Source organism: Gracilinanus agilis, chromosome 4 (genome assembly GCF_016433145.1).
Source record: "Gracilinanus agilis isolate LMUSP501 chromosome 4, AgileGrace, whole genome shotgun sequence".
Lineage (NCBI taxonomy): Eukaryota > Metazoa > Chordata > Mammalia > Didelphimorphia > Didelphidae > Gracilinanus > Gracilinanus agilis.
In genome coordinates, this window is record NC_058133.1 from 485,816,929 (window position 1) to 485,832,506 (window position 15,578).

Here is a 15,578-nt window from a genome sequence, read left to right on the forward strand (position 1 = left end):
TTTGCTTTGGTTTATTGGATCTTCAAAACATAGAGTTAGGAAGATTATTTGTCTTGCGCACATTTGGAAGATACAAAGAACCAAGCAGCTCTCTCAAAAGTTGGATCAAAGAAAATGACTGGTTTAGGAAGGAACCAGGCAGGTAGAAAACCTGGAGCTTAGGGTCCTGAAAACCTTCTCTTTTATGCTCACTTATTTTTGTCACATTGGAGATTTCTGGTTTATCCTGATTAGTTTTATATTTGTGTAACTCCAATACTCAAGGTACCCATCAGAAATGTTTGGTAGACCTTTCTCCTGAAAAAGTTTAACATTCCCATTTCAGGTTTGAAAGTGGAGGGCCACAAACATTAACGGTTCCATACTGAGTTCTAAAATGTCATTTTCTTCATTGCTTAAAATGCATAACTAAGAACTGTGGCACAAATGTCTAGCTCCGTTTTTAATATAATCTCACTAGAGAGTGTGGAGAAGGAAAGAAAGCTCAATTCTTGTGTATCAGGGTTCAAATGTATGGTTGTCACTTTCCTCTGGATAACCTCTAATTATAGTAGATAGATTTGAAGTGTAAAATGGGTTTGTCTAATGGACGCTGTCACTCCATCCTTCTCCCTCCACTCCCAAAAGCGGGATGTATGTTGTTCAGAGACAAAATGTTAAGTCAGGGAGATGTCAGATGAAGCACTAATTTCTGACTACCTCCTTCAGGAATCGAATATTCATGTTCAGAAATTGGTCCATCATGTTATTTTGTAGCAAATTTACATGGACTAAAGTTGTATAATTATAGCTTGTTATTGTTAAAGGAAAAATAAAGAATGAAATTATTTTTCATATAATTCATATAAAAAGCAAAAGAATTCCTTGGCATTACTAGGAAATCTTATCTTTTTCACTTTTTTAATGCCTTGAGTATAAACATTTTAGATCAGAAAAAGAAGATAATAATCATTAATTTAAAAAATTTAATATTCAGAAACCACTTTGCCTAATTACCTTCTAAATTGTGCATAGGGGCTGCCACTTTACAGGAAAAGGTTACTTTTATTTGAACTTTGCAATTAGGAAATACTTGGCTGAAAAGGGAACAGTCTTTAAGAGATCTGGTCATTGCTTTGTAGTAGAATAAGTTCAAAATCCGGAATTTGGGGCTTCTGCATCCGCATTGGATGGTATTTCTTCTACTGCCTGCCATTGTGTCCTGTCATTCAGCTGATTTAGAATTTTCCATTAGTAAGATGGGCTTATTACTTAGGAGGGACATAATAGGGGGCTTTAGGGGAAGTAGAGGTGTGGGAAACAGGCCAAGAGATCCATTTGATTGTTGCCATGATGGGCTGACTCATTGGTTATATTGGGAGGTACTGTGTCTGGGGTGCTCTTGATTGTAGAACTGACAGCATCCAGGGACATTCAGTGTGGCCCTGCTACTTCCCCCTGCCTCCCCCCCACTCTCCAACTTGAGATGATCTTTTGCAACACCATTAAGTATATGCAAAGTAGTAGTCAGCTAATAGTTGGTACAATTGAAATCTCTTTAGTGCAGGAGGCATATTTAGTATGGAATATTCTCTGGTCACTTGGCTCCCAGAACATCTCTTTTACTTGGGATTGATTGTGAGGGATTTGGGTCATAAATTCAGCACTCAGTTAAGTCCAGTGCATGGTTGAAATTGAACTTGGAAGTTATGAAAGGGCTGGCTACCGTACCCCATGAATCTAAAATATGATGGATTTTCTTCTCTTCTTAGTTCTCTAATTTTGCCTTTTTTTTTTTTCCTCAGGTACTCTCTGCCCTTGACATACTCCAACCTCCACACATTGACTATTTTGAAGAAATGTATCCTAACTGGGAAATGTGAAAGAAAGGGATATTGTTTGGTTGATTTGGGGTCTCCCAGCACAGCCCTAGTCTACTTTCTTGTTAAAGGTACCGCATGTAAATGTCAGCTTTATGGAAATAATTGATCAGGTACCTCTGGAACAGGTAATTTTAAAGTATAAAGTTCAAATTCTGGCCAAGGTGGTTCCCCAAAACAGAATTTCTAGAGCCCAAAAGAAATGAAGTTGAGTGAAGTACTGAAAGAAATTAGAGTAGTCAAAAATGTAATCCCATCTCACCACTGATTTCAGTGGGATATTGAGCGAGTTGTTTACCTTCTTTACATCTCAACATCTGTAAAATGCAATTGCCCCTGCTCCTTGGTAGAACACTTGGGGCTGGGCTGAAAATTGGCTAATAAATACTTATGGTGGCCTGTGATTTTCTTGAAAGAAATAATCCTATCTTACTTTGTTACTGCTGCGGCTACTTTCTTTCCTTTTTTTTTTTTTTTAAAACCCTTACCTTCTGTTTTGGAATCAATACTTTGTATTGATTCCAAGGCAGAAGAGCAGTAAGGGTGGGCAATGGGGGTCAAGTGACTTGCCCAGGGTCACACAGCTGGGAAGTGTCTGAGGCCAGATTTGAACCTAGGACCGCCCATCTCTAGGCCTGGCTCTCAATCCACTGAGCCACCCAGCTGCCCCCTGTAGCTACTTTCTGAAAAGGCATATCCAGCCTTATTAATAAGCATGCTATAATATCTTCAAATTCTTCTGGGACTAGTGTGGATGTAGAAGAAAAAGTGGGATGTTGCCTTAGTTTACCTCATCAAATAGTCCTAGATGAATTGTCTGTCATTTGATGCCTTTTAATATTTTGCATCTAACAAATTCTAAAATGAACGCCTTGAAATATACTGAAAAAATGGATTTGGTAAAGTGAATTCATTCACACTAATACTTTCTGCTTGGCTAAGCGTGGAAATAAATGTTACCCTTCCTAAGTACTTAGAATAAACAAATGGAGATTAGGGTTCTCCACAAGGGATAGAAGATGGCTGTGTCCAAAGAATTCCTGAGAACTAGGAGCATGGAGGAGGATGGCAGCAGAAGCATAGGTACCCCCGGAGGGCACTACATCCTACTTGCTCTTCAGTGCTCTGGCCTTTTCTAGCACTCCCTATATTTGACATGGGAGTAACTCATTTTCAGAATTTGGTGGCTTATGTACTTTAAACATTTCGCTGATGTGTGATTACTTTATATAGGCTTTTGTTTCAGAATGAAGCACTATGATTAAAGGAAGAAAAATAAGATTTTTAGCAGTTTACCATCTTAAATGTTGTTGGGACCCTACTTGTTCAGAATTGGAACCCTGGCCACCAAGTTTTTGAATAGTATATCCTCCTTGAGTAAGCATTTAAGAGAGTACAGATATCTGTATTCTCTTAGTAGACCTTTTAGTATTCTATTCCACATAAAAATGCCTAGCAGCAGTGAATCTTTCATGATATTCAAGTTTCTACTTACCCGTTTGTATACTCTGTCCCTCCTTTTGTTTTCATATAAGATCCTGGCTTATTGTTCTGGGCCACCTTAATTAACATCTTCCCCAACAAAGCCTTGAACCAGAGTTGGAAGAAACTCTTAACTTCCTTCTGGAAGAGGAGGCAGAGACCTTGCCCCCTGGGCCAGGCCAGGCCAGGGCTTCCTCCCTCAGTTTGGTCTCCTTTGGGGCAGTAGGTCCTAGCAGGGTCCAGCCATCCATAGGGGACCTCCGCCCACCACTAGGCAGCGGTTCCTCTTGAGAGAGACAAGAGTGCCCCCTGCTGGGGAATCACCTGAAAATCATCTGAAAGCTGGTGGAAATTTACTTCCTGCAGTGCATCCCTTCTGCCTCCAAAATGCCCAATAACCACATCTCTCCGCTGAGAGATGCTATAATATTACATACTTTATGGTAAATCAAATCTTTTTTAGAGTTTAGAGAGACTTTAATAATGCCAAGTACAATCAGTTCTGCTATAACACGTTTTGAAAATGTGAATTCATTCTACCATTGATATATTAGGGAACAATTTTAGCATAAATTTTATGTTTACTTAATGTGGGATTTAATCAGCCAGAAAAAGATTGCATACATGTAAATGCCTCAAGCATCCACTAACTACATCAGTTCCTTGCATATGTCGTCAGGTAAGATTAATTTATACTTCACAGTAAGCAAACTTAAGATCTTTTCTAAAGTCAAGTAGTATCCATCTGATACTGTGGGATCTAATGGGCCGAGGACAGTTAATCCATCCCTGACTGAGTCCAGAGCTGCCTTCTTGCCTATGGAAACCAGGCCTCTGACACTACCCTACCACTATGGTAGTAATCAATCTACTAAATTGACCCCGATGTGGACAGTAGCAGGGCTGAGACTCTGGTCATGCCCTTCTGTTTTGGCCGTTTTTGAATGTCAGCAGACAAGGTGTTGGGGTTCTGAGCGTAGGCTTCCATTCTCAGTACTTACTGAAAGAATTTCCCCAGCAGTCTTCCCATGTTTCCTAATGCCCTGCTGTCCTCTGGTGTCAGTCAAGAAGTTTCAGGTTAGGGGCAGAGTGATTCTTCACTCAGATGTTGGATTTTGAACATTTTACCTTGTTCTGTACTCATTTTAATTTCCAGTTATGGTCTAACTATTTTAACACAGATGAAAGCCTGATTTTTTTGTGGATGTGTGAGGATGTTTTATCTTTATTTTAATAACAAATTTCCACATAAGTTTTCTGAAGTCTCCCTCTCTTCCCTCCCCACTCCTGGAGCTGATCAGCAATTCAGTCTGAGTTATACATGTATTATCATGCAAAACCTATTTCCATATTATTCATTTTTTAAGTAAACAATCTTCTAAAACCAAAACTCCAGATCATATACCCAAATAAACAAGTCATAAATGACACCCCGATTTTTAAAACCATGTTTCTAACTTTGACATAAGCCACAGCCAACAGCTGGAAACTCCTTTGAAGAAGTAGGTCTCAGTTGTTAACCTTCCCATGCAGTTTAGAATGCCCTGACTTTGCACCTTCACCATTTATATTACAGTGGGGAAAGAAAGTGATGGACAGCTTTGTGGTTTATAGGGGTTATACAGGTCTAAACGTACCCTCATTTTTCTTAATAGTAAAAGAAACTGTCAGTTCAGAGGCAGCGCATTATGTGCAGAGTAAATCTTTTTTAGGAGGATTTAGACCTCCCTGAATATAGTGAGCAGTTGGACACATGGGAAATAGGAGATATGCAGTAGCCTGTTATGGTGGGAAAGGCAGCAGATTTGATTTCAAGGGGGCTGGAGGCCCAGCTCTGCTACTGACTAGTGTGGCCTTGGGCAATTTGCTTAACTTTGTTGTCCCTTAAATGTTAAATGGGTATAAAAATATAATATAAAAATAATAATATATAATAATATAATAATAATCACTACCTCACAGGCATATTATGAGGATCAGATGAGGTAATGGATTTAAAGCATTTTGTAAGTAATGTATAAATGAGAACTGTTACCAGCTACTAAATATTTTCAGTCTCTGCTTATCCTCTTATCAATCTTAGTTCAGAATTCTCTTGTCCTTTGGCGTAGTGTCTTTTAAAATAATTCTGCTATCGCTGAGACAAGAAGAAAAATCTGACCAGCAACATGTCTTTCCTACTCTTAGAAATATTCTGAGAAATGAGAATATTTGGGACAGCTAGGTAGCACAATAGATAGAGTGCCGGGCCTGGAGTTAGGAGAACCTGGCTTCAGACACTACGTGGCTATGTGACCCTGGGCAAGTCACTTAACCCTGTTTACCTTTCCCTTGCTGTTCTCTCTTAGAATTAAGACAGAAGATAAGGGTGTTAAGGAAGGAAGGAGGGGGAGAGGGAATATTCACTACATGTATCACAAGAAGGTTGAGGATTTGTACAAATTCAAAATAATAACCTGCCATTTGTCCCTAGGTTTACTCACCCCAGCTCTCTTTCTGTAATATCCAGGCAGCATAGCACAGTCATATGTTATCCTTAGTTTTTTTAAAAAAAGAGTTTTTGGACATGGATTTTGGATTGTAAACATTGTAGTACATTATATTTTTAGCTTAAACCCCTTGATTCTGCCTTTCCAACAATTTGGATCTGAGCCAGTAGAAATTGCTTTCAAGAACTTAAAAGCCAACAATATCTGAGTTATATGAAGCATTACTGCAGAGTTTTGAGCTCATTGTCATGAGCCTAAGAAGTGGTTTAAATTCAATGGATGGGGACATTAGTACAAGACCTTAAGTTATGTTTCTTAGATTCTCATTGTTAGTTGTAAGAGGAAAAAATAATACAACTTTTCACACTATAAACAGAGTGCCACATACCTTCTTTTCCCTTTATGGTATGCTGCCAATAAGATCATTAGTTTCTTTACAGGAAAAAGATCTCTGAAAAGCTAATTCAAAGACAATTATAATTTACACACTTTTCCCCATGCAAGAGACTATAATTGCATTACAGGTCATATTTCTCAAAACATGTAATCAACAAAGCTACATCTCTGCCCCCAGAAAATTCAGGTTGGTTTTAATCTCTCCTTTTTGGGAGGAAGACATGTAGCATTGCTTAAGGCAAACTGAAGAAAAGAATGTCTTTATTGAATTTCACATTAGTATATCTGCCTGCACAGTATGAGAGTTATGGAAAATTCATGTATATAAGGATCAGTAAATTCCAAGAAGACTGATCTTTTCGCTTTTTTGTTTTCACATTATTGTGTCTCATTTTTCAACTTCTCAGGAAAGTGTATTTGATGGTTACTGTAGGAAGGCTTCATTCTGCCTTTCTTTGTAAAAAAGAATGAGCTGAGAATACTGCCCATTGGAGGATTGCAATTTCCTTGTTTTATTTCATGTGTCTTAAACTTACAGAGAAATAATCTGGGATGTGATTAGTGACTCTACTCTTATTATAAATAGCCGTGAGGCTAAAAATTTATTAACCTCAAAATTAATAAATCTCTATTTGTAATAAAATTATTATAGTAAATGCTTGAGATTAATAAATTTTAAGGTACAGGATACATGTAGGTAGGCCTAACAATGAGTTCATCATTTCAACCTGTGGGGTTAAAAATGGGCCTTAATATCATGAGCAAATACAGAGTTAATTTTGGAGAAAACTTGTTATCATTATTTCAAAACTCATTGAACTCTAGCTCCAAGGGAAAGAATCAGAATTGAATTCTTTCTGTTCATGAGAATAATTATCAGGAGACAATGTAAAATCTGGCAGGATAGGATGGCACCCAAAGAGCAATATTCTAACCATTGTTTAAATAGGAATTTGCTTTTTTTTAGTTCAGTGAGACCCCACCTCATAGCAATTTATTCAAGCCAATTATATCACTTGTTATGGTTCAGCAACTAACAGTAACTGTATTTTTGGACATCCTGGACTAAGAAAAGTATTCTTAGTGAATAGCATTTCTGGTCCTGTTCTGACATCATCGCCTCTTAAAAATTAAGGGCCAATCATATGTAATTTTTTCCTTTGATTCCCCATATTCTTTTAACTCCCACAGTTGCCTGGAATTACTAAAGAAGTAGGAGAAAACATGTAGTAGTCTTTGTGTCCTTTTTTGTTTTCTTGAAATCAAATAACTAGAAGCATGGATACTAATGTAAGTCTCTGCTGTGGGTTTGAAAACAATTCTTTTTTTTTTTTCTTTTTTTTTTTTTTCAGGGAATATTTTTGTAAGTTTTCTCATGGTTTATTTGAGTGTATGGAATAGAAAGATCATAGGTTTTTATATCATTTGGGTAGTCATTCCTTAGCATATGGTGACTCATAGATTTTGAACCCATCCAACTGGGCACTTGGAGAGAATCATAGATTGTATATATTATAATCCCATATCATGGAGTTTACAGTCTAATGGGAGTTATGAAATACTCATAAATAATTCAATATAGAAGACACAATGAGAGAGGTTTAAACAAAGTGTTACATGAGATCTGAAGCAGAAATGGTCCATAAAGGGAAGACTTCATAGTTGAGGTGCCATTCGAGCTGAGCTACTAAAGAATGGGTAGAACTTCAGTAAATAAAGATGGACAGAAAATGAATTTCAGTAGATAAAGACGAGCAAAGACATGAAGGCAGAAAAACACAAAATGGCATAGGAGAATGCACCCTTCACATAGCATACTTGAAAAATCTGTTATTTTGTTAGAAATAATAGGGGAAACTCCCTTCACCAATGCTGATTGAGTGTCGCCTAATGCATATGGCATACAGAGCTTGTGATTTGGGCAGGATTACACAGATGATGTCAGATTTGGGATCTTAATCTAGGTCTTGGTGACTCTGCACCTGGTTCACATAGCAATAATGTGTTGATATATTGGAATTTTGCCATTCTCAGTCAAAATATTCCTTTCATGTAGTCCGTTTTCCTTTAAGACCATGCCTCATTTCATTCTTTGGGTCTATTACCCCTTCCTTCCGCATTGACTGTTACTACTAAGTAGCTCATAAAACAATAATACTAAGTGATGTCTCTCAGTGCAGAATAGACTCTTCCTTCGGGCATACCAAATGTTGTATCTGTCTAATTGTTCATTTTACAGATATTATTGGGTGCTCAGGACATAGAGGAAGTTCCTCGACATAGGTGTCTATTTTTTTCAACCCATACCATTCATCTCTTGGAATCAATACTAAATACTGGTTCCAAGGCAGAAGAGTGATAAGGGCTAGGCAATTGGAGTAAAGTGACTTGCTCAGGATCCCATAGGTAGGAAGTATCTGAGGCCAGAGTTGAACCCAGGACCGGGTCTGTCTCTAGGCCTGGCTCTTACTAAATCACCTAGCTGTTCCCATAATTTTCTTCTTCTTCTTTTTTTCCTTTTTTAGGTTGGTTTGGGAGGATTCTTGGAGCAGTTTCAGCTTTTGCTGCTACTAAGCTGCCATCTTGACTCTGCTTCTCCATAGTTATCTTTTTAAAGAGGAAATTAGGAAGGTGATTATTTCAGATTTGGTCTCATTTTGTTTTGTTTCTCCCTATTTTCTGTCACCCTTCTTTTTTATTTTATTTATTTGCATTGTCAGTTTTCTATGCCTCCAAAATTCTTTAAACAGAAACCACAATGGATTCCTGGCAGGCTTAGGTCTAGTAGACCCATGCCTGTGATTCATTGAAAAACATATCCCCTGCTATTTGTAATACTGATATCAGTTTGGTCTTGGCTTTTACTGACATTCTTGGGTGCTGAGTTTTAGAATAAACTGGAAAAGAATAAATTACTATCGAGTTCTATTAGGTAGGAGGATATTTGAGGTCAGACCATATGTCCAAGGTGGTGAGTTTCTCATGGCTGTGAGGAAGGACCTATGAGTTAAAAAAGGATTTAGTATGCTTGGGAAATTTTTGCAGCATAGTGTAGGAAGCAGTGGTGATACAGTGAAAAGAGCCTGAAACTTGTCATCTGAAGAGCTCAGTTTGTGTTGATGTATATTCAGTTCCCAGCTGTGGAAGGTTGCACTAATTAATTCATCTCTTTCAAGTCCTTAGTTTCCTCGATTGAGCAGTAGGGTCAGTAATACTTGACTCTAATGAGAATTCATTAAGGTAATGTACACCAGCATCATATAAATGTGAGTTGCTTTTATTAGATGAAGTTAGGCCATTGGATATGGCTGATTGGCCTGGCTATGGTTCTTGTAAGTTAAGAAATTAAGTGAGGAAATCTTGTGTGTAAGGACTAGAAGTAGAGAATGAACCTGTGATGAAGGGGAGGAAACTTGCTCTATCAGGGCTGCTTGGGCTCCTTCTCTGAACTCCTGTGTGTTCCTGCCACAAGAAATATCATAGTAAGAAAATCCTAGTGTAGGGAGAGACCACAATCCCCAGAATCATATTTCTGTATTCAAAAGGATAACAACATCAGTTTAACGCAAGGATTTATTATTAGGCACCTCCCTTATGGTGCCCTACTGAGTGCGAGGGGTGCAAAGCCAAAAATGAAACCACCTCTAACCAAAAGAAGCATAAATTCTGTGAGAGGGAAAACACATATTATATATGCAAATAAACACAGAGATTGTGTAGGGAAAAGGCCCTACCTAATAAAAGGGTAATTTATGAAATAGGGGCTCCAGAGGGCACAATGGAAAGTAGGACAAAGAAACTGTAGGAATGGGACTGATATGGATAGGTGTAGGCTTCACCTTATGCAAGCCTACTTCTCAGAACCACAGAGATGCACAGGGGAGCCATGCTTCCTTGCCAGTAGCAAAGGTAATGTTGAGTTGGGTTTCTAGTCTCTCTTCTCTCCAATCTCTTCCCTTTCCCATCTTTTTTTTTTTTTTTTAACTTGGCAGTCACCCTGGCCCCTGCAGATGGTTAGAATGAATTTCCCCAGCAGAATCTCTGAGCATTTGCATGCATAGTTTGCCTTTTCCAGGACTGCTCAGCTAAAGTTTGAGATCACTTTGCTTCTGTGGCATGCCTTTCCTGCTCTCGCTGTATAAGCATGTCCTTTTCCCATCCAGACTTAACCCCGGGGGGGGGGGGGGGTTGCCTATGCCACTCCAAGCATGTAGCTTGAATTTGCTGACTCTTTTTTTTTTTCCTAAATGTTAGCATCAATTTGTTTTTCAAGTTAGCTTAAAATTTCAGAGCTGGTAGTTTTTTTTGATCAGCCACAAGACACTTAGCTACTTTAAAAAGATAAAATTCACATTTGCCTGGGTTATATTTAGGCATTTTATTCCACTAATTTCCATAAACTGGATTCAGAAAGGGTCGGGAATTGTGATTGAAGTTCTTCTGGTTCCAGAGAAGCCTTCGTGTTATTTATTGTTGAGAAGAATTTAGGGTTTAAGGCCAGCTCATTTTATTTCAACAAAAAGAAACGACTCTCACTGTGATCCATCACTTTTTTCATATGGACAGAGTTTTCTGAAACCAATAGTCTTTGTAAACTGGATTTTCATTATCTGTGCTACTTAAATGCCCTCGTTTTTTATTTCAGATCAGATTGGTTATACATTTAAGATCTAGGTTAAGGCTTCCTTCCTCTGTGGACCTGTTCTGGGATAAGAAGCGTTTAAGTGAAGAAAGGAATGTTTTAATTTGTATGAGCATCATTATGGAATATTATCCTTGCAGACAGAAGAAGGAAATGGCAAATTTTCAGAATTAGCACTTAAAGCAATTGTAGACGTGATTTAACATTGTATTGTAGACTCCTAAGATGCTCAGTAGCTTTAGAAGTAGGACCCAAGACAACTCCAGAATTTGGGCAAATGAGTTTACCCGGCAGTTTCAGCCCCTCTCTCAGTCACCAGACCTCTGTGTTCCATCATCTATAAAATAATAGCTAAAATGTATATTCCAAATATTGATAAAGTTCTTATCCACTCTGACCTATTTAGTAATATATGAATGTATCTTTTATGACTTTCATTAGTTTTGGTTTCTACTATCTAAGAATTCAGAAGCTTTAATTGCAGCAAGTTTGACATTTCTGTGGCATAAAGTTTAAAGAAACCAGTAGGGAGGAAAATGAGTTCTCAGAATCTGCTGCTTCTTTTTTCTGGAAAATAATTTCATGCAAAAGATTATGGATTCTCTTTTCCTATGCCAGTTAGTTCTTTAAAAACTAATAATAATTTCCTTACTATTTCAAACATTTCGTACATGCAGAACTGACTGTCTGCTTTGGCAGAAAATTTAGCCTTACCTAGATTTGGAATTTTTAGGTCCTTTGATAACATCACAACTCAACACTGTGCCAGCTCAAGAGCTATAAAATCACATGATTCTGAGTTTCTGCAGAAGCAGGTCCATGGGGGGTCAGGGAGAAAGGAGGGAAGAGCTGTTGGCTGCCAGACCTCTGTACAACTTCTTTCACTCATTTTATTTCTAATTCTCAACCTCGGCACTTTCCCCTTTTCATCCCAAACATCAACACATTCCACTTCTACCTCCCAGTCTTCCACCAAGATGTATTGTTCAATTCAGAGCCCATCATCACCATCATTCCACCACCTACAAAGCAAATGGCAGTTTATTTCTCTCCTTCCATCTTGTCTTAGAACTCCCCCCTTACTTACCATGTCACTAAATTCAGGCAAGTACTTCTCCTCCATTGGAATCCACATTTCGTTTGAATATGTCCATTTGCTTTACCATTCCTATTCAAAATTTCATTGTCTAACCTAAAATGGCATCTTCAAGGGGACAGACACTTGGTTTGATGTATATAGCAACTGTATGTTGCTCTACCCTTTACAAGATGCACTCTAATTGGACAGATGGTCCAGGTAACTGATTCCTCCTGGGTGGTCTGGTCTTTGTACTTGCTAGTCTTGTCCATGATAGCCCTGGGAATAAAACTCACCAACCTTATCACTCCCCCAGAGCTGGTCTCACCTCCTGAAGTGGTCTCTCATCTTCTTTTTAGACAATACCAGCTGCCTCTGGCACATGAAGAATTTTGAGTTTAGTGGGACTTTCCAAGTCCTCTTTGAAGTACTTGCTTAAATTTACCTTTTTACTTTTAAGGAGAATCCCTAATAGTTAACATTTACAGCAACTTATTCATGTTATCGTTTAGTTAGAAAACCACACCTATGTTCCTGTGAAAGGAAGCAAATCAAATGTTTTTGAAGCTTGATTCTCTCCACTTCTTCATGTAAAAACAAATAATAATAACCACAAAAGGAAATCTAAGCAATGTAAAACAAAGAAATTCATGGAAAAATTTTTTTCCTTTTAAATTAAAAAATCCTCAGACTCTTCTGAATAGAAAGAAGTGATCTTGAGCCCTTCACCGATGAAGATCCTAATTTAAGCTTCCACCCGTGTCCTGTGCTGCTCAGCCCCCTTTAGTCAACCTTTGATTATTTGTCTCCCAATGAGCAGAATCCAAAAGGAATTTAAGGAAGTGCATAGAGCTATTATTTAATCTTCCATACTTATCTCTGATCCTGATTTTATTTTTACTTTTAAAGGTTCACTTTCTCCAGGAGGTACCCATGTGTAATATGAGAAAGCGAGGGTTTTAAAAACTGCAAAAGAGTACATCTGCTGACTTTACAAACTAACCAAGTCTCCCACTACTAGCTTACTTTAGTTAAGAGCAGAACTGTGCAAGGCATTTAGAGGTGACACAGCTGAACTTTGCAAATGTAATCAAACACATCCTATCCATGAAAAAGCATTTCTTAAGCTCCCATCATGTGCCAGACACCATTCCCCATGCATGCCATTATCATACACCCTTAAAATAGTTAAATATTGAGGATCATCTTGAACAGGAGAGAGAAGGGAAACTTAATTTTGATTTGTGCGTATTTCCTGCCACGTTAACTTCATTTGATAACTTCTGAGAGATTAATCATTAGGCTTCCCTCATAGGACACTGATCTGCTGTTTTCATCCTTTGTATAGCTTAGCTTGGAGTGAAAAAATGCATCAAAGGTAATTTTGTCAAAACCAGAACCCTTCTGTAAAGTAACAGTAGCTCATATTATGTCATATCTTACCATTTAAATAGCACTTTCCTCACATCCCTGTGAGGAGTGGGGTGCAAAGAATAGGTTAAACACTTTTAGTTTCTCCATCCAGGAGCTGACCCAATTTAATTAGCAAAAGCCTATCTGCTGGTTTTCTCTCAGTCAGTATACCCTCTGAAATATCTTTTTTGCTAGCCTACTATGAGACTTTTCTAAGCAGCAAACTCAAAATTGGAGGAAATATTCCTGTCTTAGAGTCACTGAATAAGAGTCACTCTAAAGATGATATTAAGCAAACCAAACCCTCTTCCCTATCCATGATGGTCTCCATGCAAGGATTCTTATGGTTCATAATAACTTTAGCTGTATTTGCACCTATGAAAGGAAATATTTCATCCATTACTACCTCAAATATCAATTTAGAATCCTCATAGGAAAAAATTACATCATCTCCACTTCTCTCTCCAGTATAGTCACTTCTTTCTCATCTTTATGTTCAGGGTTTTTTTGAGCATTGTTTTCAACTCTTTGCTATATACCAGGGGTTCCCAAACTTTTTTGGCCTATTGCCCCCTTTCCAGAAAAAATATATTGCAGGCCCTACAACTAGAAATCATGGCTTCCTTTAAAAAAAAAAAAAAAAAAAAGCTCAATTAGGGTTCACATGATTGGACGTTAGATTTTTCTGTGATAATGATATAGCTTTGTCATTAGCATCACTCTTAGACTCAACTGTGGAAGGTATATTAATGCTTAATGGCATTAAGGTGATTCTTCTCCCTTAAAAATATCTGAACATAACAGCACCAAAGTAGGGGTAGTTAGACAGTATCTTCCTTTTTCACTTTGTCACCTTCAAGGAGCTATGATTTCGTTAGTCTGAGGACTTCTCCAGCTGATTCATTTGACACCCTCTGGGCTCTGAGAGGTAGTCTTTGGCCTTTTATGCCTAGCACCAGTCCTCTGAATCATCTCCAAGCCCCCATTTCCAAAGCATGGTATATATTGCTTTCCCTCCCACATACATTAAACACACTTTCAGGACTGTCCGTCCTGCTTGCTTATGTTTGAATCTCAGCAGTTAGCACATAGTAAATGCTAACTAAACACTATCTATCTGGGAAAAAATCCATCATGTGATAGCCAACCTTCTTGTGATGGACCTCTGGGCCAGACTGATCCTCAAATAACTGGTTCATACCATAAGCTTTTTCTAGTTTATTCGAACCAGCTTGTCTCAAATGCTAGTTAGTGTAGCTTCTGGGAACCCCAGATGGTTCTCTGTGTATGATAATAAGGCATCAGAATAGAGCTTCACCAGTTTGGTGTTAGTAGTCTTAACTATTTTAATTGTGGCAAGAGGCTTGTTACTCAGTTATGATTGACTCCCAAGCTCTAGAATATTAATTTCCTTTGTCACATGTATTCCTCCTTCACTTTTTTTTGTACATTAAACAAAGCCTTTTTTGATCATTGGATGTATGTTTCTTAGCCTTGCCATCGTTTCTTGTACCACTAGCCACACCAGACTTCTGGGAAACCCCAGTATTGCCACCAGCTTCATGATGCATGGAAAATTCTCTCAACTGCTGAGACTGGGACAAATTATTCTACAGAAGGTGATGTGATCAGCACAGGCAGACTCCCTCATTAAGGGAAAAATATTTGACTCTGGAGCATCAAGGTGGTGTGTTTGTTATTTTAATCTGCAGCAGTGCAAGAAAATGTGAGTGTCATAAAAGAAAAAAGGATTCTTCGTGTGGCAATTTTATTGCCCCCCTAACAAACACAGAGTTGCTCATCTCTAGATTATGGTTGGGACCTGATAAGCCCTGGGGAGTGGGGGAGGTCCTGACTCTTTGAGGCCTTTTATTTTTTCCCTGATCTGTCCCTAGGCTCTTGCCTGGTATTTTTAACTGTTTATGGACAAGAGCAAAGAGCCTTTTTTCCATCAGTCTTTTGGTCCACTCCCTTGAGGGCTCCCCTGTCCCCAAGTTGGCCAAGAGCCCCAGAAGTAATTTCTTTTTAGTTCTTTTTTGAGATGAATACAGTGTTCTACTTTCCTATTTTTTAAATGAAACCATGGAGCCTAAGCTATTCAACAAGTAAAACAATGGTATTATAATTATATTATGGCTATTTAGGAGAGGGCAGTTAGAAAGAACAACAAAATTAAAGGCCAATGGGAAAAGAGACAAATGAACAGACACAGGAAGACA

The 15,578-nt window shown here is 38.2% G+C and overlaps 1 protein-coding gene across 1 annotated transcript in view; it reads left to right on the forward strand.

The window, feature by feature from the left end:
- The window catches only part of NLK (nemo like kinase), a 142,334-nt gene that overhangs the window by 83,009 nt on the left and 43,747 nt on the right, over positions 1-15,578 (forward strand). Inside the window, exon 3 of the mRNA XM_044672816.1 lies at positions 1,785-1,840. Coding sequence (XP_044528751.1) covers positions 1,785-1,840 — 56 coding nt within the window. The remainder of the gene's footprint in view (positions 1-1,784; positions 1,841-15,578) is intronic.